Below are 24,886 nucleotides of genomic sequence, written 5' to 3' on the forward strand. Positions count from 1 at the left end.
TCCGAGAAAGCAAGCTCCAAAAAGCTCCTACTCCTTTTGTACGCTCCAGCCCTTCTCTCCCTTCTCCCGGGGCCGGGCTTGGCTGTTTTTTTTCCCCGAAACTCCCCCCCCTCTCCCCCGGCATCCACCCATCCCGGGGATGGTGGAAACGGATGAGAATTGGGTTTTAAACTAAAAAAAAAACCTGATGCGGGCTGTTGTGTTGGAAGCCAGGATGAGTGAGAAGAGGGAAGCTGGTGATTATTTCCTGGCCTTGGTAAGTAGACACTTGCGAAGTGGAGGGGGGGGATGTGGTGGGGTTGAAATTCGCCAAGGAAATACAGATTGCAGCCGCGCGGTGCTTTTGTTATCAGAAATTAAGAGTTTGGTGTTGTTCACCGCTGGTTTTCTCTCTCTCAGAAAGATTATTGCGCTTTTTAAATTTTTTTTTTCCCCTCTTTTTTTTTTTCTTTTAGGTGTTGTAAAAGGCTCTAAGTTCTCCCTGGAAGCTTCTCTTCTCCGGGCTGAACCCCCCCAACTCTTTCAGCCTGTCTTCACAGCTCTTTGTGCCCCTCCTTAATTAAACACAAGGATTAGAGTAGGAATAAAATAAAACAAAAAAAACCAAAAACAAACAAACAAAAACCAACCAAACAAAAACAAACAAACAAACAAAAGATTTCTTTTTTGTGAAAAAGTAACACTTTTTGCCGAGTAAAACGCCCTCCTGCCCACACGGCGCTGCCTCCGGCTCCGGGAGAGGATTAACTCTCCTTATCCCCCCCCCTCCCCCCCAAGAAAGAGCTGGGATGGGTTTTGTGGCTCCTGGGATGGTTTTGTGGCTCCTGCCATGGCTTGTGGTTGGGGTTTGTGCTCGGGTGCAGAGATTTTTGGGGGTGGTGTGTGTGTGTTTGTGTGTGTGTGTGTGTGATCACACCGGGAAACTTCTGGTTCAGGTTTACTAAACTTTGAAATTCTGTAACAGTGACATCAGGACGTGACTGAGAGCCCTTGGGAGGCTCCAAAATCTGCGCGGTGGTGACGCTACGGGCTTTTTATAATGGTTGACAGTTATTACAGCAAATCTGCTTATTCATCCCGAGCGGGCGTGATTTATACTTCTCACACTTTTATGTGGCTTCCTCTTGTCCCTCTTACAGCTTGCGAAGGAAGTAATGCTGTAACGCGTGTTTCAGTCCCCTTAAGTCTTTTAATCTAAAATAATTATATTTGTTTAATGCAATAACTCACCGTAGCTTTTAGGTTTTGGTGTGACCACAGTAATGTAGGATACTCGGGGGGAAAAAAAAAAAAAATTGTATTTTTCTGTTTTATGGCTGTGACTCATTGCACCAATGACCAATCTGCATCCACGTGTTAGAAAAATTAAGGTACTTCTAAGCAAGAAGGGTTGGGCGAGAGAGGAAGTCCAGGCCCTCAGGTAACGTGTGACTAAATACTGTCCCTGCCAAGAGAACTTCTGTCTTGTCAGGATTTCCACCAGCACTGCCAGAAAAGTATAGTTTCTGAGAACAGCTCTGAGTCCTCATGTGTGTGGGTTGGGGGACGGGGACAGTGTTATTGTCCCACTCTGTGGGGGCACTGGGAGTTACCTGCTGGGATTGCTGCTGCTGGGCAGCTTGCTTTTCATAGGTGGGGTGTTGCCTTCAGGAAGTCTTTGAAAACCTACTTTCATTTCTCCAGAATGCAGTTTCCGTGTTTGTTTTCCTTTCCTAGTAGTTACTTTGTTACTTTTCCTTTCTTTCCATTCTCAGTAGGGAAACTTGCAGTGAGAGAAGGGACTCCCTTGTTGCTGGAAGCACAGCCTTGTGTCCAGAGCTGGGTGGTGGCATGTCCCCATATGGATCGTGGGCAGCCCACAGCCTTTGGGAGATGGAGCTGGCTCCTGCTGCTCAGCCAGGATGATGGCAGTTCCTTTCCTTGGGGACAGAGGTGGTGCCCAAGTCACCATGGGCTGGGCTGGCTCTCCCTGGGCACGGTCACCCAGATGCCAGACCCAGTTCTGGCATCTTGGTGGGAATATCTTTCTTTCCCTGAGTGTAGAAATGCTGCCATTCACATTAGTGTACATCAAACTCACATGTCGCCTGTATGACAGTGATTTTATTTGTTTAATTAACACATGCCACTTCATCTCTTGGATACCTTTATCTCTGTGTTTGTTCAGCGCCCAGCCCAGCAGGACTCAGCCTGGCAGAGGTGGGCAGGAGGTCCCACAGCGCAAATACAAAGTGCTGATGTGAGGCACTTCAGGCATAGTTTCTCCTTCAGAGTGCAGAGGGAATTTGAGAGATTTTTCCAAAATCACCTATTTAAAAGGATAAGTCTTTGTCGGGTTTACAAAAGGCAGCATATTTCCCAAAACTTGAACCTTTGACTATGGGTGTGTGTTTAACTGGTAAAAGGAAAGCATTGCTCATATCTATCCATAGTAACCAGTGAGCCCCAGTTGTTGCAGTGTCTGAGTTTTTAAAGCTACTGCTGGTGTATGGACTTGCCCTGTGGGGACATTGTTGGGTTGTGTGGATGTCCCCTTAGTTCATTGGGAAATAAATTTCCATTTCCATCTTAGCATCCCATATGTTTCTTAAAATTCTATTAATATTTAAATTGATCTTTAAATTACCTCACAAGAAATAGTACAGGGAGGGGAGAAAAAGAGGGGTTTGTTTGGTGTTAATCCTGTGCAGGTAGTTTATGCAGCAGTGCTGAGCAAGATTAGTTTTAGTTTCAGATACCAGTAATGCTGATTTTTAATCTGAGAAATAACTTCTTAGCTCTGCTGAATTATATTGACAGGACTCTCAATAATCACGAAAATACTTTTAAAGAACAGAAATACCAAAGACGCGTAAAGTTACTATAGCAGGTTAATGTATGAGATAAGCTACAGAATAAAGTATGAGAAGGCAAAAATGAGTATTATGAAGGAATTCCTTAATAAAAGGGATGAAATTTTGCGAGGTACAAAGTGTTTGAAAGAATGAATCAGAACTGATGTAGGTGCTGCTGGATCTCTTTCTCTTATGAAGAATTGCAGTGTAAGAACTTACCAGAAATAGAAAATCCTCTCAATATTTTTCTGTGATTAATGTTTTTTCTTATGCATGTGTAGACCGAGGCTCAAAAAATGGACTCTTTGACCTAAGTTGTTACAAAGCCGAGTGTAAAATTGAGAGGATTTTGGCCACCAGCCTTGCTGTACCCAGTGAGCAACATCTTGTTTCTTGAAGAAAATAAAATAGTGGTTGATGGGAGCACTGAGAGCTCAGTCCTGATCAGTTGTTGGTGCCATTTTCCAGAGATTTCTGGAGTAAGAGCAGGATCTATAAATCTTACCGTTATCTCATTAAAAGCAACCGAATGTTTGGGACTAGGAGATAGCAGGGCTTGAACTGCTTATTGGTTTCCCCTTGGAGTAAACTTGGAGCTGTTCAAAGGGAGCCACATCCAGAGCTCCTGATTGGAAAAACATGGACAGGGAGGAAAACGCCAAGACCCGTAGCTGCCTTCTGTCTCCAGCACCAGCGTCAAAATGTTTTAAAACTTTAGGATGAAATTGGGGGCTTAAGGTTTGCATCTCACTGGTGTTGGTAGGGGAGCAACAAATGGGGCCACCAGGGTACCCAGAGAGCACCTTGTCCTCTCTGGTGCCAAGGAGCCGACCCTGCCCTGTCCCCCTGTGTAAAGCTCTGCTTTTTTATGTTTTAAATACTTTTTCACAGACAGTGGTCAGACCTCCTATGCTTAAACAGAAGGAATTACATAAGTTTATGCAGTTACTTCCCATTCATTCATTGATATTTAAAGACAAGTGTGTCTGAAACTGGCTATTTGCCTACCCGCCTTCTAACAGTGACTTGGAAAATCCCTTTTAAGAGGCCTTAAAAGTGAAATTCGGGAACTCAAGAACCTGAGGACACTTGATGGGCAATGTCTTTCACTTGTGCCACACTAATAGCAGAGTGAAGCCCTGGGTCTTTGGGCTGAATTTAGTGCACTGGCTGCAGCTGTTAGTCACCAACTGCTTGTTAAACTCCAAGGTATTTTCCTTTGAAAAGTATTTCAGTCATGCTTGTCACAAGTAGAATTTGGAAGTCATTTTAAGTAGATCCTCTCCCAGACTTCACCCAGGACTTGATCAGTGGAATGAAAAACTCTCGTGGCCTTTTTTACAGAGCTCGATTCTTGACACAAACTGGCCTGAGAGGCTGGTTGATGGAGAGGAGCAGGGACCTGGTGGCGGGCGCCTGTGAGGCGAAGGCGGCTGTGATGCCCAGGAATGTCAGTTGTGAAACGAGTCTGAGCAGCTTTTGGATGGCTTCATTGTTTGTGGCACTCAGAGCTGGGTGGCTTGGCAAGGAGCAGCTTCGCCATCACCTCCCTGAGCCCCAGTTTCAAGTTACCTTCTCTGGAGCCTGGATGAAAATGGCTCTCTGGGAGATGTGAGCGGCCACAGGCAAACGCTGCCCTTCTCACCAGGTTGGGGCACACCAGTACAACAGCTTCTAGAGCACTTTTGGCTTGTGCTGGACTTTCTATGTGTTCTCAGGAAGGACCCTTGGTGTTCTCTCAGTAGCCAGAAGAAGACTTGCCCATCTGTGTTTCACTCCTTAGGTGTATCAGAAAGACCTTGGCAACAGGACATTACAGCTTCTACTTCCTAAACTCTCATTTTAAGGCAAAGCAGAGGGAGCATCCCAGTTTGTGCTATAACTTGGCAATGAATGACAATCAGTCCTTTTACACTAATAACCCACAGGACTTTAATAAACATCTTGGCTCAGAGCTTTCTATGACAGGCTGAGCCCTCAGGTGTGGTTATATCAGAGAAGAGGTGGACAGTAAGTTGCTTCATATTGTAATTAGATAAAAATACTGCTGTAAATTTAAAAAATAGTCGAATGTTCCAGGACATCATCTGTGAACTGCACTTAGTGGAGTGGCTCAACCCTGCTCTTGTTAGTGTTGGTGTAATGGGGGGAGGATGCCCCTTGGCTTGGCAGGGATGCCATGGGCAAACAGACTGGACTGAGTGCAGAATGATGCTGTGAAACCATTGGAAACAAGAAGCAGAAACGCTGGCTTACGAAGGATCACAGGTGTAATTAATTAAAAATAAATCAGAAAACAAGCTTGACAAATAATTTTTCCACATGAACATGTTACTTCGCAGAATTCTTTAGATAAAAGTTGTGAAATGTGAGTGTATTCAGATGGTGGCCTTCAGTCCTTACTGGAACAACGCTGACATGATTATAGTGCAGTTTAACTCCTTGTTACCTTCTTTGAACCCAAATTAAACTACATTAGGGAATGACACTCACCCACCGGGTTTGGGGCCAGGTAAGGCAGTAATCTCCCCTATTAAAACTGAGTTCCACGATTCAGGGATTTTTGTTTTTAAGCTGCAAGTCCAAATGCTGAGTGACAGTTAGAAGTTTATACACTTCTGCTCAAATCCATCTGTGTGACACCATCCACTGCTGCAGGGCTGTGTTCACGTGGTGGTGTTGGAAACAGGGACTGAGGGGTGGTCAGGAAAGTGGTGCCTGGAACCCGAGCCAGTTGGGTGAACCCACAGACGTGAAATTGGAACGCCAGTTAAAGGTCACATTTGATGTTTTACAAAAAACTGAGGATTTTGGTGAGTTTTAGAGAAAACTGACACCTCCAGGGCCATCTGGATGGCCATGTGGGAACGTCAGGTTGAAGTAGGCAACAAAAACATTGTTTTCAGGGGGTGTCTGTTAGAAACAAACAAACCCTTTCCTCAGCAGGGCTCCTTCCCCTGTTGGTTCAAGGGTATGTTTCCAAATTGTTTTCCTTCAGCCATGTGGTGTGGGTACTTGGTTGTTCCCTGCTTTCCCCAGGTATGGGACAAGGCTGGGTGTCCCCTGCCTGTGCTCCCTGTGACACCGGTGACACTTTTGTCCCACACTCTGCTCTGTGGCAGGTGAAGGCCAGGCTCAGGCTCCCTGTGTGTTATGTGGTTTCTGAGTGAGGAAGTCCTGCCCTTTCTCCTGTTCAAGCAGTAGCTCATTTTTTCATTTGCTTTTTTAAATCAGAATCAAAAAGGGGTTTGTTTGCGGTTGGACCATACTGTCTCATTGCTCCTGCTGTTGTAACGCAGACGAAAATCCAGCGACTTCAGGCTGGTGGGAACAGTAAAGCTGTGCACAAAAGCAATTTATATTGAAAACACCCAACTTTCCCTGCATTCCTGACCACAGGAGTTAGCGTACGCGTGCTGAGCAGCGGGGGCTTCAGACAGCCAAGTGACAGCAATCCTGCAATAATTCAAACCTCTAAAGCTGCCTTTTTTCCGTGTCTTTTCTCTCCACAGCCCTCCTGGGCCAGGTGATGACATACAGTTGGCTTCTCCCCTCTGTCCTTCTGAGCAACCCTTGGCTGTTTCTGCGACATCTGGAAATGCTGACCCCGTGGATGCTGCTGAGCTGACTGTGGCAAGGTACCGTGTCCCCATGCAAGAGCCATTCCCAGTGGGAAGCTCCCAACTCCTTACTGGTGCAGGCGGGTGGGAGACCAAGGAGGTCAGTTCTAGCTGAGAAATTGCTGTCACTCTCCTTGGATGGATATATGTCTGGGATGGCCCATCGCTGATGGCTTTGCTGAGCCTGTCTGTAGTCAGTGGAGCACCTCTCATGGAATTGCCTTGGTTGGAAGGGACCTTTCAGATCATCTAGTCCAACCATCAAGTGGAAATCTCTATCAGCATTTAAATTTCCCTCTACCAAAACCTTCAAAGGAAGACACCATTTATCTTTCCCTTAGATTGAATCACTTTGGCCCACAGGAGGGTCAGACGATGCAAAGGTGCAATATATTCCTTAAGTTTTTTAGGTGCTTTTATATATATATACATATATTTTTTATTAGTTCAAGGTCCTTTTGGCATTTTCTTTAATTTTGATAAGTTCCTTATCATTCTAATGCTGATCATAAAGCATTCAGCTATCTCATCTCTGTTGGACACTGGGCTTTTTGTCTGCTTTTACTTGCACAGAGAGAGGAAACTGTTGCTTTATTTGCGCTGGTGGCAGTTGGGTTGTCAAGGTCTCTGGGTGTATGAGCTTGTCTTAACTGGCAACAGCAGAGACAGACTTGTAGGGTGTGTTCACCCTTCTGTCACTGTGAATTCAGAGTGTAAACACACACAATATATTTAAGCTAGCATTAAATTGCTTAGCTAAAGTCGCAATAATGCGGAATCAAAGGCAGAAGGGAGCTCGTGTGGTTTGCTCGATCCACCTTAAATACTGGGTGACTTTGTTTTTTAGCCCATACTGGTTTTGTATCGGTCCCCAAGCTGGTTAGTGGCTAATGCTGGCTGAGTGAGTCTGTGAGAAACCAACTTTTTCCTACAATCGGGGTAAGATGATGTAGAGAAGCTTGCAGTGGGAAGCTACTGATGCGGATTTCTTCCCGTTCTTGTAAGTTTTTGCTCCAAGTGTTGTGTTTTTTGGTTTTTAACAAATGTAATTGAGTTACTGATGGGTTTTGGGGAATCCTGTTTTTTCTTGCTCGTGGATTGTTGGGCATAGGAACAAGATTAGAAAAGGGAGCAGGAATTGAGGTGGAGCCATGAGCTACTTTCTGAGTGTGGAGGGATGAAAAAAAGACTCACACCAAAAGCACCAGGAAGATTTTTATATGGTCTCTGGCCTACAGGCTGAAACAGAAGATTCTGTTGCCCTTGGGGTGATAGTTTGCTGTTTGTAGGGAAAAAGGCACGTGAGCTGTCTGTGATTAAATGTCACCTTAGGAAACATTTGGGAAGAGTGTTTTAATTTACTACTTCTTGTAAACCTGATGAATTCATGCTGTTCAGATTCTCATCTGCATCTGGAATTTCGAGTTAATTATAATATACCTTTTCTTCTGATCTACTGCATAACTTCTGCCTTTAAAATATTTTTACAGTTAATGTGCAAATGTTAGTCTTGGGGTTCCTTGCTTCATCCCAGTTGCGCAGACTGGGAGTGCTGGTGCTGAGCCCAGTAGGGGTGAGGGCACCCAGACCCTGCAGCAGCTGCAGGATCTGGCTCTTGTTTCCATATCCTGACCTTGGTGAAAGTGCAAGGGTTTTTTTGCAAGGGTTCAGTGCTAAAAAGTTGCAAACCAGGAGTATTTAGCCTGGAAGTAGGTAGTTTTTCAGCTCCTGAAAGGGAGGAAAGTGAGAGAGAAACACTGTGGTCAGTTGGAGTCAGTCTGGCTGCAGGTAGTTTGCTTGTGTTTGTTGGTTTTAATTTTTTTTGTTTATTTTTTTAAAAAGCCACACAAGTTAACTCCTGTCAGTATTGTTTGTTTTGCTTTCTCCTTTGTTTTGTATCCTTGTTCGGCTGTAGACTTAAAAGCCTACCTGTTCTCCTTGTACCTGCCTTTCCTGTCCAGGCTGTTGGGGCTTGCCAGCTTCTCCGGGAGCCTTGCCAGGGGTGGTCCCTGGTGTCCTGGCAGGAGAAATGCAGGAGTTTCCACAGGTGCAGCTGATGGGCAGAAAAGGGGTTAACATCAGCACAGCTGGACCCCTGCTTTAGCTCCTGTCTGGAACAGGCATGGCACAACTCTCTTCCAGCAGTAACAAGCACTGCTGACTTCTTGTGTTTGGGCAGACCTAAATTGATAAAAACATGGTGTTAATAACACATGAAAATACTACTCTTAAAATGCGTGGGGTTATGCTCACAATGAGGATCAGTCATAGCAGGACCAAGGGAAGAATTTCAGTGGCGTTTGTTTCGTGTCATTGCCTTATCCCTCATCTTCTCTTCACCTGTGATGTGGAGCAGATTCTTGCCTTTATAGGTAAGATGATCATATTAAAGTTACTGGTTTCTTTAGCATTTTGTGCAGAGGTGCTACACTGTTGCTTTTCAGTATGACTGCAAAAAAATCCTCTAGTGCACACACATGTCATGTCTGTGTGTTGATGCTCTCTGGCTATACTCTGCACTACACTTCTGAAATATTACCAGGGTTACCAGTTGGCATGATGCTATTCCAGTCTGTAAAGTACAATTAATATATTGGGGGAAAACCCACTTTTTTAGTTATTTACTAATAAGTTCCTTTTGTTAAGCTTCCATGTATTTCCCCGTCAAGGGTGTCAGATGGTGTGCACTTTGACAGGGAAAAATAATGGTGCATATAAGGCAGGGGTCAGTTTGTGCTAAATGTCTTCCAGATGGCAGTGCATAATAAGATATTGGGTTGTCCCTCCATCTGTCCAGTCAAGAAACTGTATCTTTGTTTTGCTTCTTGAGGAGGGTGAGTGTCTGCCTCTCCCTTCCCCTGCCAATAACATATTGAGCAGGGACAACGTGCTATCGTCTGCTCAGTGAGGAGATTTTATTTACTGCATCTACAGGGGAGTGCCCTGAAAAGAACTGAGTAAAAAGTTCACTGGCTGTTCTGCCAGGCATTTTTGTTTAGCGATGAAACCCAAAAGCCAAGCTCACTCTGATTTGCCAATACACGTCACACTAGGAGGAATTTGGGCTGTAATCTTTCCCTTTTTGCCGCAGGTGCAGAGCTCTGTGACAGGACTTCAGTTTTAGAAGAGAAATGTTTGGATTGGGAAGGCAGAGAAGTGCCCCGGCTGTATCAGACCATGACTTGGCTCTGTGCTTAGAGGTTTTAAATGTTTCTGAGCTGTGTCTGCCCATTCCCTTCCAACTTGCTCCCCATTCTGTGGGCAAAAAAAATCTAGCAGGTGCCTGGGAAGAAACAGCAGCTTGGAAGGCACTTGCTGTGTGGGTTGTCTTTATGGTCAGGCTGTAGGTAATGAGCAGTGCAGCCCAATCTGACCCTGTCCATGTGCTAAGGAAAGCTTCTGCTCTTGAATATAATCTTCAGCTGAGGTTGCAGAGCTGCAGCATGGCATTTATGGGTGGTTGGACTTGATCTTAAAGACCTTTTCCAACCTAGACAGTTCTATGGTTCTGTGATTTAGTTGGGACCAGGTGGAGCCAACACAGGTTTGTGGTGAATCCTGGGCGGTGAAAGCTGTTCTGAACCATAGTTAGTGTTGGAAAATGTTGTCCTCCCCCACATCAACCTCTCTCCCAGGCTTCAAACTGGGACAACCCTGCTCTGGCAGAGGGGTTGGACTAGATGATCTCCATAGGTCCCTTCCCAGCCCCACGTCATTCTGTGATTCAGTGACAGGAAGTGTGTATTTTGGACAGGGATGCTGTGCTGTGACACCCTGCCTTAATTTGTGTAGTCTGTACCATTTCTGAGCTGCTCTGCTCCTGCCTTGTCCCTTGTGAGCTTAATTATGCCACCAGTGGGCAGCACCCACCTGCAGGTAATGCCCATCTGGTGATGGACAATAACTGGTAGCACTACGCTGTTGCTATTCTACTGCAAACCATGCTGAATAGTGCCAAAATTATTATGTGGTGATATTAGCCCTTCTCAGAGTGACAGCAGTGGAGGAAAAAGAGTGGAGGCAGCCCATGGTACTCTGTCCACAGCCCACCTCCCACAGCACGCGGGGAGATGCCTCCTGGTGCTGGTCTTGGTGCAGGAGGTGAGAGAAAACGCAAGGACCAGCTGTATCTCCCCCGTGCTCCTTCACAAGGCCACGTGTGCCAGAAAGGCAGCTGACACTTGGCAGGCTGGTCTTTCTGGGAATTCAGTATTTATCGGTTTGGATGAAGCTTGGAAAGATGAAGAGAAGTTATTTGTGGATTTTAACACACACAGATACTATAGGTCGTAAAAGCAAACCCTGTGCTTTGTGAAGATGAGGGAGCAGAGCTCTTCTAAAAATGCCTGGGTTTTGATGGCAAGTTTTGCTTTGCATGAGAAATGACATTAGTCAAAGTGTATCTCAGAACAGTTTCATTTTATGTGGAAAGACTTGGGGGGGAAGCTGAAGGGCTGCAGATGAGCAGTGGGGGAGCAGGTGCTGCTGTAGGGAACTGATGGATCAGTTTTGTGTGTGCATAACATAAGGGCCAGAATTTTATGTGCGTTCAGTTTTCTTGCTGGGCTGGGCCCTCTTGTGAATTGTTTGAGTTTTGCAATTCTTTGTTTACTCTCCAAACAGATGTTCAGCATTCACTTATTTTTAGCTGTTTACTTTTTGCTTTAAAATCTTACTTTCTCCAATCGCCGTGTGACCCTATATAGTCACATCCCCTTTGTATATGTTTGATGCTATTGCTATATTAGGACAAAGACATTTTTAGCAAAGGGAAAAGTCCTTTGCATGAAAAAGGAAATAGCTTGCTTTTTCGTTTTGATTTATTTAATTATTTTCATTTGATGTGACTGAAAATTGAGGAAGTCTATGTCAGTGTCAGACGAGTTTGGACAAACTGGGGAAAGGGAAGGAGGGAGGAAGGAAGGAGGGAGAAAGGAAGGAAGGAAAGAGGGAAGAAAGGAAGGAAAGAAGGAGTGCATAAAGCAGAGATAATTTCTTAGAAGAAATAACTGAGTAGCTCTCCCATACAGCACAAAGCAACTTGATGGCTATGAGCTAATCAAGGTAAACCACTCTCAGAAAGAGCTTTCATGATCTAAGTAAATTAGTGGATAAACACTTTGGGGAATAACTGTTCTCCTGTGTATTGTAACTAAAGTTAAGGATGTGATTGGTGTTTATCCTATGTTTGTATACATGTGCCTAAAGAAAGGAACAATCTGTCCCTGAACTTTACCAACTCCTATTCAGTAACACAACTTAATCTACCTTCTACAATTACAGTATAATTACTGGGGGGAAGGGGAGAGGAAATTTTAAAAGGAACAGCTAAGAGAACTGTTTATATTTAGTTCAGGAAGCCTAAAAGAAACTTCTCAGCCAAGTCCTGGTTCCACCAGTGTTTCCTTAAACGTTTGTGTCTGGGTCTCTGGAAGCAGGAGCTGGCAGGAGGGGAGGCTGTTCCATGTGGCTGCTACCCCAGGACATCTGTGTCCCTCTGGAATGTTGGGGGTGCCCTTGGAAAGCACAGCGTGGTGTGACGACCCTATGCTGCTCCTGCTTTGGAAACATCAAGTCATTGGTTATTTAGTTCTTTCCATTAGTTTAATGAGCGTGGCCATGAGCAGGGGGAGCAGTGTCCTTGCCACTCTGCTTAAAGGGAGGCAGAATGCAAGTGAGCTTCTTGTGGGGCGATCTTTTGGATTCCCAGGGGATTTACCTTCTTAAAGAGAATTAGAAGGCTCATGAGAAAAAGTGTTTTCTTTGTGTTGCTGTCGAGGGTTTTTCTGATTTAGATTTTGCTTAAGAAAACAAAGTTAATGTCGCTGTAGTGGTGCGTTCTGTCTGGTCTGCCTTGGGGAGAGGGAACACAAGACGACCCTGCCCAGTGTGCCAGGGGTTTGGGCAGATGGATGGTTCCTCCCACACTTAGCTGTAGCAGTGCGTTCTGCTCCAGTCTGCCTTGGGGAGAGGGAACACAAGATGACCCTGCCCTGTGTGCCAGGGATTTGGGCAGATGGATGGTTCCTCCCACACTTGGGCTGGTGTCTGTGTGAGACCCCCTTTTCTGTGGGGACCAGGGGTGGGCACATCTCCCCACAGCACCCCATGGTTCCTTCCCTTGATGAGAAGAGACTTGGCCTTTCCAATCTGCATTTACATGCTCTGGAAATCAGTACGTGGCTGTCATTCTTCTGAGCTTGGGGCTGGTGGGGCTTTGCTGAGCAGGGGGACTTGTAGGAATTAATAAATACAGGAGTATTACAGTCCTGTAATCTTCACATTCATGTCATGAGTTCAGGGATTATCGTGCTTTTAGCTTTACAGTATAGGGAAAGCTTTGAAAGTAAGAGAATATTTTTAGTCCTGGGTTTTATTTTTTTTTTAATTCTAAAAACCAAGTCACTTAACTGAATGTTTGTATTGTAAGCTGAGGAGAAAGGGCTGTATGAGAACTGCAAAGTAGTCATCAGTGATTTATTTATTTTACTAATTTCATATACAGTTAAATTCCTCTGGCAGTTAATGTTATGGTGTATAAGAGCTGTCAGAACTGTGCAGTATTACTGATTATGTGGTCATCAGAGAAACTAAAAGAAATTGGGTTTCTAGGAAGAAGTAATTTGTGGAAGGTGGGGGAGAGAGATGGTATGGGGAGGGGATGTGCTCCTTAGAGCTCCTTAGTTTGGGTCCAGGCAAAGTTCATCTTTTAAGGAGTCTTCACTGAAGCTTCATGGGCACTTCTAAAGTTTGTAAGCTTATTATTTTTATAATTGTTTTGCAGCACTCCCAAGCCTGATAGCTGCAAAGAAGCCGATAACCTCATTCCTGGGGATGTGCCTTTGGCTCCGGCCCCTGGTGATGGTGTAGAACTGCCTGCTCAAGAAACTGAAGGTTTCACAAGGGAAAAAAAGAGGTATTGTGCAATATTATTCCATACATTACAATACATTTCAATGTCTGTGTGTCCTTTGTTTAAGAAAACGTAACTGTTGTGGAAGAGGCTGAATAACTTTCAGTAGGTGTTTTTTATCTAGTTATATGAACACTTCATTACTAGATTTTGAAACTAAATGTTAAACTATCAAGACCTGCTTTCTCCAGTGTATTTACTCCGAAAGTCCAGAAGAGGGAGCCTGGACTACGCTGGTTATTACCGTGCTCATCTTCCACATATTTTTAGAATAATACATTTTAAGGTTTTTTTTCCTTGTTTGAAGTTCAAGAAAAAGATGTAGATGCTGAGACTGTGCAAGATCAGGTCATATTCCAGAGGACTGTTCTACTAATTCTCCTTCAGTTGCTGCCAGTGTCTTTCCCCACCACACAGCAGTGATTTCCATTGTAGGTGTCGATACTGAAGGACAAAGTTCATCTTGGTTTTATTCTTGCTGAGGAAATGTTGAATTATCTTCAACAATTCTCAAAGTTGACATTTCCTTCAGATTTGCACTGATTGGTGCCACAGCATTTGATAGATGTCCTGAGTAATTTTTGGTTGGAAAACCCCCAAGCTGAATCCTCCCCTCTCAAATATAGTCAAGACGAGACATGTGCTTGGATATTCATGTCAGAGCTTCCGACGATGCCTGTCTTATGAGTGATTAACTAGTGTGCTCTTGTGGCTTGGCAATAAAGGCATGCCCTTATTGTGACATCTATTAATGGAAAAGGTCACAGCACAGCTGAGAATATTAAACGGGCACTCCCTGGAGAGCAGCGTTCTCCACCCCACAAATACAGGCTGCAGCTTGTGACAAGTGTGATACAAGGCAAGAGACACCACGGGAAATAGAGCTATTCTGCTGAAGCTCAGTTCAGAAATGTCAAAAGCTGCTGCTGTCAGCAGGAGGATGCTCTGAATCACGAATGAAAACATAAGCAATAGACATGTTCTGCTGTGGAACAGTGAATGAATAGCTACAAGCAAAAGCTATTCAAAAAAACATCCACATTATAATATCTAGGAATCATGATGGTCAACTGTTCTGAAGTTCTGATTATTTTGAGCAGAAAACAGTGTCCTCACCTCCAGTGCCTGTGTTTACTATAATGCAGTTAGACCAAGTCCTCTGTGCAATGTTCCTCTGTGATACTGTACCAGACCCACACTTTCTAACCTGTCTGTAGTTGTGAGGAACAGGAGTGCTCCCAGGTCTGTTTTGCACCAGTGTGCAAATTCTGTAACGTGGAGATTATTTTTTGAATGAAGGGTAGGTACCATGGTCATTCTCTGAAAATGGAGAGAAATGGTTCAGGTGAGGTTGTAAGTTGGAAAATATTCACCCCAAGAGGTTGGCTCTTTCCAGAGAATCATCTTTGTTGGAACTTTATAGATGCCCCAGACTGAATTTCACATTCTGTGAGTGCTTTAGTGTTGTCACAGGTGACATGTTTACAAATCCAAATTGAAACCACCAGAACATGTGGTGATACTTTTTTTTTTTTTCCCCTTTTCACCAGAATTCAGCATCAAAGAGAAGAGAAATAACTTTAGAACTCTGCAGACCAGCAGAGCTGCTGTGCTTTTCACCAGAACTCAGCATCAAAGAGGAGAAATAATTTCAGAACTCTGCAGACCAGCAGAGCTGCTGTGCTCACATATTTAGATTGGTTTGTGCCCTTGAAGTTTGTTTGGTTTTGATAATGATGTAGTGTGTTTAATAACGTCAGTATGTGTGCGTAAGAGTCTCTTGGATGGGGTAGAGGATGGTGTAATTCAGTAATGTTAGTGGAACTGCTTAATGCAAAATCAAATTCCAGCCTAGGATGTGAGGAACCAAAACGTGTGCATGTTCTTTTTGTAACATCAACATCGAGTTTCACAACCTTCATGGAAATGAAGGTGCATACGGAGGTGAGAATTAGAGAGATCTGAGAGACGAAAGGTAATTCTTGCATCCTCTTGAAAAGCAAACAGATTAATGTCCAAATAGCTCTTTGCCATTATAATCAGCCCCTTCTGTAAATACTTCTTGGACTATCTTGCATTTTTATGTGATTCCTATGTGTATCCCATTCATTATGTGCATCAAGTCAAATCAGCCATGGAAAATAATGGCATGCAAATAGGGTTGTGTGTCACTTTGTCACATTTATGGCAACTGCCTGGATGGGAAGGTGCTAAACTTCTGCAAATGTTCTGCCGCTGCACAATTTTCTGCAAAATGGGTCCTTGGGGCATTTCAGGCTCCTCTGTGATTATGATGGTCACATTATGAACTGTGTCAGAGCCACTTCATAATTTGGGAGAAGTGCTGAAATATTGCTCGTGAGTGTAAGTTGGCCTTTCTGGAGGCCCTGCAGATAGAGCTGGAAAGGCTCAACCTTTATCCATCGCTCTGATGGTCCTTTGAGGAAGAGAGATGGATATAACCCATTCTGTAGAACAAAAATCAAATGCTGTCTTTGTGTGTGTTCTCACCTGCTTTGAAAGCTCCACCTGTGATGTTAAATGTGGCTGGTGGGATTGGAGAGGTGGGTCCTCTTTGATGACAGATGTGGGGTCAGTTTTCTTTCAAAAGTTCATACAGACTGGAGTGGGATTGTTGTGAGAGACTCGGGATGGACAGGGAATTTCTGCTGATCTTGGAATCTCTGAAACTAAATACACATCTCTGTCTTACCCAATTTTCCTGAAACAAGCCTGGACCTAACTGGAAGCAGACCAATAAATCTTTCTATCCGAAAGCAAAAAGTCACAATTTTTACAGAAAGCTCTGCTTTCTGTCTTGTTGGTTTCCAAAAAGTAGTTTTTGTAATACTTCCCTGGGGGGGGAGCAAAGCTGAATTATTGGTGTCACACAGAAAAACAGGATAGGCTTTATGACTTCTGGTTTTTATTTGCTTGATCATGTGTTGAAAACAAGTTTTCTCCTTTTGCCCGCCTTAGGAGAGACTTGGTGTAAAACTAAGTAAATAAAAATTAATGTATTGCCTTCATTGATGACCAATATTGGTAATCCTAGACTGAGGTGCTCTTAATGATGTAATGAAACCCAAGAAGGGATTAAATGGGATTCAAAAACACAAGGCATTTTTCCTTGAGTGAATTTAACCCTTTTGAAAGGCATGAATCGCTCCACAAAGTTTACAAGTGCTTTGAGCAAGGAAGAGGTGGGAAATACAAGTGAGGGATCCAAATGTGATCTCAAGGCTGCCTTCTTTTCAAAGTGTGAGGTTTTGGGGTTTTTTGATTTTGGGGAGAGGGGGGATTGGGGATGGGGTTTTTTTCCATGTACTACCTGAACTGGATGATAGTGTGTGTCTAATGAGTCTGGATGGTTTGGTGTGCAAGTGAAGTGATTTTTATAATAGCAACAGAATGAAGGCATTGAAATAATGTTCCTTAGGTCTTGGAATCTAAAATCCAAGGATTTTTCTTGAGGCTTTGTGGCCGATATCCTGAAAAACATTCACCATCTTCTGAAGCACAACATAAACCATAGATACCTTGCCTGTAGTCAGCCAGTCTGTAACAATATGGGCAGGAATGAGCCCTGGTCCTGCTCTTCATTCAATTCCTCCGTTCTAGGTTCTTAAAATAGATTGTGTCTCCTGAGTGATGTGTTCAGAACCACTCAGCCCCAGGCGGGAGGATGCTTTGTGTTGCTCAGTGTAGATCTCTCCTTCCTATTACTGAGTAATAGCGTCAAATCCTGGGATGTCTGAGGCATTCCAAACCCAAAATGTTGTGGACTAAGTGCATTTTCTTGTAGCTGATTGTGGGACTGGTATGGTGGGGTCCCCAGGTGAGGGACTGGATCCTGCAGGCTTCTCTGGATGAACCCATGACTGGGGGGGAACTGTCCTGTGTGCAATGGGCAGGGTGCCTGGGGACCCCCACATTGTGTGCTGGCAGAGGATGGCTTCCATAAAACAACAGCAATTCAACAAATAGCTTCCAGTAACTGTGTTTTTAAAAGGCAAAGCATTAATGGATGCTTGACAGAAGTGGGAAATTTCACTGGTTTTATAACCATGTCTTTGTTCAGAATCTGAGCTCTCTGGGGTGCGTCCTGCCTGAATGTTTATGCTCAAAAAGAGCAATTATTTGTGTGTGTTGTAAAGCTGCTCTGTATGTGGCAGTGGACAAAAGGGCGATGGTAGCCCTCTGTTTGCTTGTTATTCCTGTGTATTTTACAGGTTCCCTCAGGCAATCTATGGTAATTTCCTTGCTGCTAGAACAGGTTCAGCAGCATGAAAATGAATATATCATTACGTTAATTAATCCATCCACAAGGAATTGCAGAATGGCATTAATCATCTTGTATCAACCCTGCAAAACTGGCAGTGCAGATTCAAGGCAGAGAGTATACACCTGGCTTGGCTGGCTGTTCCTTGGTGCTGTAGGACACATGGTGACAGCTCTGAGGGCACCAGAGGAGCTTGGCACTGCTAGGAGGGTGGAGGACTTGCAGGGACTCGCCTCTCAGAATCCTGGAATGGTTTGGGTTGGAAGGGACCTTAAAAATCATCTCGTTCCAACCCCCTGCCCTGAGCAGGGACACCTCCCACCAGACCAGGTTGCTCAAGGCCCCATCCAGCCTGGCCTTGAACCCCTCCAGGGATGGGGCAGCCACAGCTTCTCTGGGCAACCTGGGCCAGGCTCTCACCACCCTCACAACAAAGAATTTCTTCCTGAGATCTAATCTAAAGCTCTCCTCTTTCAGTTTAGAACTGTTTCCCCTCATCCTATCACTACGTAGAATCCTATGTAGAATCTTGTCCTAGAGCAGGTAATGACTGTTGAGTCAGGTGTATTTTGTATTTCTCAATAATAAATGTTAAATATGGCTTGTGCTTTTGGGGCACTCTACCCCTAATGCTAAATCTTTTTTTTAAAGAAAAAAGCAACCCCTGAAAAATACTGAAAATACTTCAATTTTCTGTTAACTCTTTTGAAGTCAAATTGAAGCTATAAGCCCACTTCTTTAAGAATCATAGAATTGTCTGGGTTGGAAAGGATCTTTCACGTCATCGAGTCCAACCATCGACCGAACACTGACAAAAGCCGTGTCTTGAAGCACTATGTCTACTCCTTTTTGACCACTCGTCCTTGGCAGTTGCTGCGAAGCCTTGTTCTTGTCTGATTTCTTCCTCCTGTATTTTCATAATCTGATTCTTCACATATGCCCTGAGGGCAAGAGACCTTTGGATGCTGCCTCCTCAGATCTCCGGCAACAAGGTGCCTTCTGAGAGTGTTATTGGGACTGATCTTGTCTAGTGAGGGCAGGTGCCTGAAAGCCCTGAAAAATGTCCGTCCCCTCCTGGCGTTAACACAGCCCCTTTGCTAATGAGCCTGGCTCCAGCTGTCTTGGGCTTCTTGCACCTTGGGGACGCTCAAAGGCTTGGAAAGAAGCATGGAAGCAAGAGAAGGTCCCATGGTCTACGATGGTGGTTTTGCGACCCCGGCGCAGGGAGATGCCAAGGGAGCTTTGGGCGTTTGGCTCATGGAGGTGCTCTGCAGAGGCCAGTTCAGCAGTAAAACCAACTCCCTCCTTTGGTGTGGTTCTGCTTGTAGTCCCAGTCTGAAGGTTGGGCTGGAAATTTGGAAAAGAGGGGTTTCAAGCTGTGTTTGTGATCCAGCAAATTCAGGCCTGGTTTTTAGAGTAGCATTGTGATACAGATGGAATCCCAAAATTGACGTGTCTCTGCCTCCGCAGGAGGGGAAGGCGAAAGAGCAAATGACAGGCCAGAGGCTGGATGAAGTGGTGTGGGATGGAGAGATTCCTACAGGGGTTTGGCCGCCCTGGAGCCTTCCCTTGGGTGTCTTCTGTAGGTCTGTGAGGCAGAGATACCCCCTTGGTCCTCTCTACATGGCCACCACGGAGGCTTCCACGCTCAAGGGAGTCCTCTCGGAAACCCAACCTCCCTGTTTGTGTGCCGCCTTAATTTCATAAGAGGCTTTTGTACACGGGATCTTCGGGTGCCTTCGGTTCTCACGTTACGGGTCGTAAATTCACCGCCGGCCTCTGAGAGGCTGGACCCCCCCGGCATCCTGAATAGCTCCGTGCGGGGGCCCCTTTTGTTGTCTTTGCAGTGGGATTCCCATGGAGGACATTTCAATAACTAAGCAGGCATCTTGCTTATTCATAACTCTTAATGCCATTAATCTCACTTGCAATTTAGATTAAGCACTGACCTTAGCAACCAAACAGTGATCAATGGGGGTGGGGGGCACCGTTATTTATTTTTATTTTATTACCCATTTTAACATTTGTTTCCTGTGAGTTGCAGCGTCCATCCTGGTGCATCATCACTGTTTACTCCATTATTTTTTTTCTTTCACTTTTCAGATAGAAATATTCTGTCTGTGTGATCGGGCTTCAAATTCTGAGACAATGAGGCTTTATTTCATGAACTAACAATGTATCAATGCAAATAAAGCACTTGCACCGTGCTAATCTAGATAAGTGGTGGAACAGACAGTGTGTTTATTGAAGTATTTAATCTATAAGAGTAAATTAAATCTCTGAAGCTTTATAGCTAGTATCTTGTACACGGGATCTTCGGGTGCCTTCGGTTCTCACGTTACTGGTTGTAAATTCACCCCCGGCCTCCGAGAGGCTGGAGCCCCCCGGCATCCTGAATAGCTCCGTGCGGGGGCCCCTTTTGTTGTCTTTGCAGTGGGATTCCCATGGAGGACATTTCAATAACTAAGCAGGCATCTTGCTTATTCATAACTCTTAATGCCATTAATCTCACTTGCAATTTAGATTAAGCACTGACCTTAGCAACCAAACAGTGATCAATGGGGGTGGGGGGCACCATTATTTATTTTTATTTTATTTCCCATTTTAACGTTTGTTTCCTGCGAGTTGCAGAGTCCATCCTGGTGCATCATCACTGTTTACTCCATTATTTTTTTTCCCTTTCACTTTTCAGATAGAAAGAAATATTCTGTCCGTGTGATCTGGCTTCAAATTCTGAGACAATGAGGCTTTATTTCATGAACTAACAATGTATCAATGCAAATAAAGCACTTGCACCGTGCTAATCTAGATAAGTGGTGGAACAGACAGTGTGTTTATTGAAGTATTTAATCTATAAGAGTAAATTAAATCTCTGAAGCTTTATAGCTAGTATCTGCTCGTGTTATTTTGTGGTGTATTATTTTATATCATGGTAACACAGATAGGGCTGTGTTTTGCCAGGTATTGTACAGAGGCAGTTGAATGAATGGCTTTTATTTTTCTTGAAGAGAATGTTGAAAAATATCCCACTGATTTAACACGCTCTTATTATTTTACTTCTAAGATTTCATTTACACTCTCTGGTCATGGAAAAACAAACAACAAAAACCAACACAAAACCCACAAAACCAGCTACAAACCCCCCCCAAACCAGCCCTGTGGCTTCAATCTGAAGGTTTGTCATTCTTACTTAAGGGCTACATTTCTGATTTATCTGTACTGTAATAGTATTAAATTAGGGATAACTGAATCTTTGAAGGATGGTGAAGAATGATGTAAATTGCTAATCATAGACTATAATAACTTAATTATACTGTGGACATGAACTGCACTATATAGACTATAATAATATCTTAATTATACTGTGGACATGAACTGCACTAAATGCCTATTTATTAGGTGCTACTAAAGCAGGTGTGTTAACAATTTATTGGTTTTTGCCACTAAACCAAAATGGGATAAATTTGTTGCATATTTCAGGGAACTTTTCATACTTACTCTCATTTCGTAGCACAAAGTTGCCCTGTGAACCGAAGGGAGAGGAAGAAAGAAATCTGCTTTTATTTCCAGTGCTCTTGCCACCTGATAGTAGGAGGTAATTTCTCTCCATGACAATTTGCATGGCTCTTCAGGAGGTGGCATTTGCTTAGGTTCTCTCTTTGGGACATCATCTTTCAATATAACAAAGAGTTTTACTTTTAAAGGGCAGTCTGTTCTTATAGAGTAGTGTGATTATTCCATGAAGCAAAAAAAAATATATAGAATTTCACCTCTGGGGAGAGAGAGGTTGAAGGGGTCAGGGTGGTTTTCTGTGCTTAGGTGTGACTTTCTGAAGGATTTGATGATGGTACCAGCGTCAAGTAGTCATTGCCACGGTCCCTGTCCCACAGGAGTGCAGGCACTGAGCGGGATCCTGGAATGACCTGGTGGAAAAAACAAATGCAGGATCAATGTGGCTTCACAAAGATTCCTGCTGACACATCTCTGGGCATAACGTAAGAGTAGAATTAACTCGATGAATGAAGAGCCAGAGTGAAGGGTAGGAAATGCCTTGTAGTGTTCAACCACCACCTTCAGCAGCTTGGTGCTCGCAGAGGTCTTTTAAGTGGCTCTCCTCAAGGCAAGTGGAAATTATAAGACAGATCCTCTCTTAGTCTCTTTAGAGGGGGAGGTGAGGCTAAGGCACAAAAATCTGTCTGCAGGAGTGAGAGAGGCTGATTTGGAGAATAAACAACAAAAAAGAAATCCTGTGTCCTAGGACTGAGAAAATGCACAGTGGAAAATTAGCACAGGAATACAAATAACATCTCTAGAGCCATGTATTTTTACACAGCCTATAATGAAGGAGGCTTGAATTCTTTAAAAGCCTGTAAAAGCACTTACTGTATCACCTTGAGAAAGATGAGCTCCAAACCCTGAGTGCCTGTGTGGTTGAAAACAGTCTGCTTGACCTTCTCTGTAACACAAAGATCAGCCCTGCTCCTTGGAGACCTGTATTTCTGGGAAGGACTTAGCTGATGGAGCCTGTGCTTAGAGGAATATCAGCAGAGGCTGAGGAGGGCTGGTGCTCCTGGAGGGGCTTTAGAGAACAGGAGTCTTCAGCCTTGAGTGCCCTAAAAGGGGCTGTCACCACCGCACTTCAAAAGATGTCAGTGCTTTTAAGTGCTAATGTGTTCTTAAAATTACAGCCGGCCTCCCGGAGGCACTGGTTTGCCTTGCAACTGTCCGTACAGAACAGCAGTGATTTGGTTTTTTTGACCAGTTTGGTCCTTTTAGTCCTTTAAGGAAAGATGTTGCTGTTTCTGAGCAGTCTGATGTTGTGGGTGCCCCAGCCATGAGCCCTTTGGTTCCTGGCAGCCTAAGAATAAGAGAGCCCTTTGGGGTGAAAACTTCCCAGCCTGCACTCAAGCTTTGGGATCCAAAGGCAGTATCATCTAAATATATAAAAAAAAAATACATATATTGGAAGGGGGGATGGGGGATTCTGTTTAAACAATAATCTATTCTTTGTTAACATTTTCCCTTTTTTGTTTGTTTTTGGTAGACAGTGCTGTTGCTCAGAGCTTTGGCAGCAGCTTTTGGGATACTAGAGAAACCCCGTTTTGTTATTGGGATGTTTGGGTTTGCTTTGTGCAGTTTGCTTTATATGGTGCTAATTTCTGCCCAGGACCTCAATAACGCATTGCAGCTACGAGGTAGAGCTTAATATTCACTCATCCCTTCCCAGAGGGGATGGATGTGTGAGGGGAGGGGGGTGTTTTTTTCAGTAGTTTCTTTGATGTTACCATCTGTGTGTGCATGGTCATGTTTATAACCAGTGTAAATGCCTAACGCCACAGTAGTTCCTTTGATGTTTCCATCTGTGTGTGCATGGTCGTGTTTATAACCAGTGTAAATGCCTAACGCCATGGACAGGGAAGCCAAGAGCAAAGAAACAGAACATAAATTTCAGTATATCATAAACCTTATCGCCGTCCTGTCCAGCACTGGTTTTTGATGGAAGCCAACAATTTCAAATTGAGTGCAAGTGACCGAAGTCTGAATTTATATACATGGACAGGGAAGCCAAGAGCAAAGAAACAGAACATAAATTTCAGTATATCATAAACCTTATCGCCGTCCTGTCCAGCACTGGTTTTTGATGGAAGCCAACAATTTCAAATTGAGTGCAAGTGACCGAAGTCTGAATTTATATATAAACATGAAATGCAATAAGACCAAATATTTAGGGCCCCTACAGCATTTTAAACAACTAACCAATAGACGTCAAGTTTCAATAAAATATTTAGTATAGGCCAAAATAAGGCTTTTGCTTAAATGGATGAAACAGGCATGAAGAGAAAAGGATAAATTTTAAAAGATGGTACTGAATATTTAAATAGTCTTTTTCAGCAGTGGGATCACACCGAGTTATGTGGCTGTTCATCCCGAGGCTGAAAGGCCTGGGGCATCTTTAAGTCCTTTGAAGCCACAGTGGGATTGATTTATTTATTTAATTTTATTTTTTAGCTAGCATCTGTGTGTTTTTCAGGTTCCAGAGAAGTTCTTACAAAATGTTCTTATAATGTCAACACAATTCATATATTTTTAAGAGCCAGCACTAAATTTAGTACTGAATTGATGCTTCTTGGCAGGCCCAGAGGATGGATTGGGGCCAGGCAGGAGAGGGAGAGCTCCCCTCTCGTCTGAGGTCTTTCTTACCGACCAGGACAGACCTTCCCATGCTGCTCATCACATGTTTGCCTTTGGTTTCAAGGTCCATCAGACTCTGTCCTTCTCCCCAACAGAGGAATCGAAGGCCGGAGCTGGCTTTTCAAGCTTACTGCTGGATGTGATGCTTAATAACACGTCCCTTCTCTCCCAAGTGCAAGAAGTAAAATGAGTGACCTGATCCTCTCAGCATCTGGAAGGGTTTAAGAATACCTGGGTTTGGGTGAAGGTAGTAACAAGCGAAATGACAGACCCTCTCCGAACCTCAGCCTGGGGCTGGTGCACAGACAGGTCTGTAGTGTAACAGATTTTATGGCCAGATCAGAAGTAAATCTACAGACTGGTTTCTTGCCCAGTGCTGGCCAGAGGCTGCAGTTTGTTCTCTCTACACTTGCATCCCTTAGTCAACAAACATTTTTGAATCCAAGGCTTGGTTACAGCACAGCTTCTTTTGAGAGACCATCACGGTCTCCAGTTTTGAAATTATTACATGTGTTCCCTCCCCTTGAGATAATTTTACTCACTATTAGAAATTTGCACATAGAGGGTGATTTGATTTTGTTTTCCTTATTTTAGTGTCTCCCATTGGATGTTGCTGATGTAGTACTTGGTCAGAGCCACCACTGCTTTTGAGCATGTAACTCCTTTTTGTGCAGGTGCCTTTGGGTGTCATGGACTGAGCTCCTTCATTTTTGGTCTGAAACATTCCCCTAAGGCTCCCAGCAGCTCTTTTCTGGCCAGTCAGTGAAGTATTGACACTAAACTGATTGGAGCACATCCATCAAGGTTCTTACTGGTGTTGCAGCCCACGTTCTTGTTTTACCAGTGCTCCTGTCCACGTTGCTGTAATTGAGCTGCTTGGATGCTTATTTTTCAAAGAGAAGAATTATAGGCAGGAGCAGTGTGGAGGCAGTGAGCTGACCTGGGAGTGAGTCTGTGAGCTGTGCACACAAACTGGGGTGACTGGGAGGGCAGGAGGAGGCAATACCTTGCCTGTGACACCCCTCGTGACAGACCAGAGCCCCCT

At 44.0% G+C, this 24,886-nt stretch overlaps 1 protein-coding gene across 3 annotated transcripts in view; it reads left to right on the plus strand.

Annotated features, from left to right (window-relative positions):
- TACC2 (transforming, acidic coiled-coil containing protein 2) overlaps positions 1–24,886 on the plus strand; it is a 138,148-nt gene that overhangs the window by 53,051 nt on the left and 60,211 nt on the right. For all 3 annotated transcript variants that reach the window (XM_014945288.1, XM_014945287.1, XM_014945289.1), the window contains 2 exons: positions 6,347–6,472; positions 13,239–13,370. In XM_014945288.1, the coding sequence (XP_014800774.1) occupies positions 6,347–6,472; positions 13,239–13,370 (258 nt within the window). The remainder of the gene's footprint in view (positions 1–6,346; positions 6,473–13,238; positions 13,371–24,886) is intronic.

The sequence above is a fragment of the Calidris pugnax genome, unplaced genomic scaffold (genome assembly GCF_001431845.1).
Source record: "Calidris pugnax isolate Ruff unplaced genomic scaffold, ASM143184v1 scaffold89, whole genome shotgun sequence".
NCBI classification, from domain to species: Eukaryota; Metazoa; Chordata; class Aves; order Charadriiformes; family Scolopacidae; genus Calidris; species Calidris pugnax.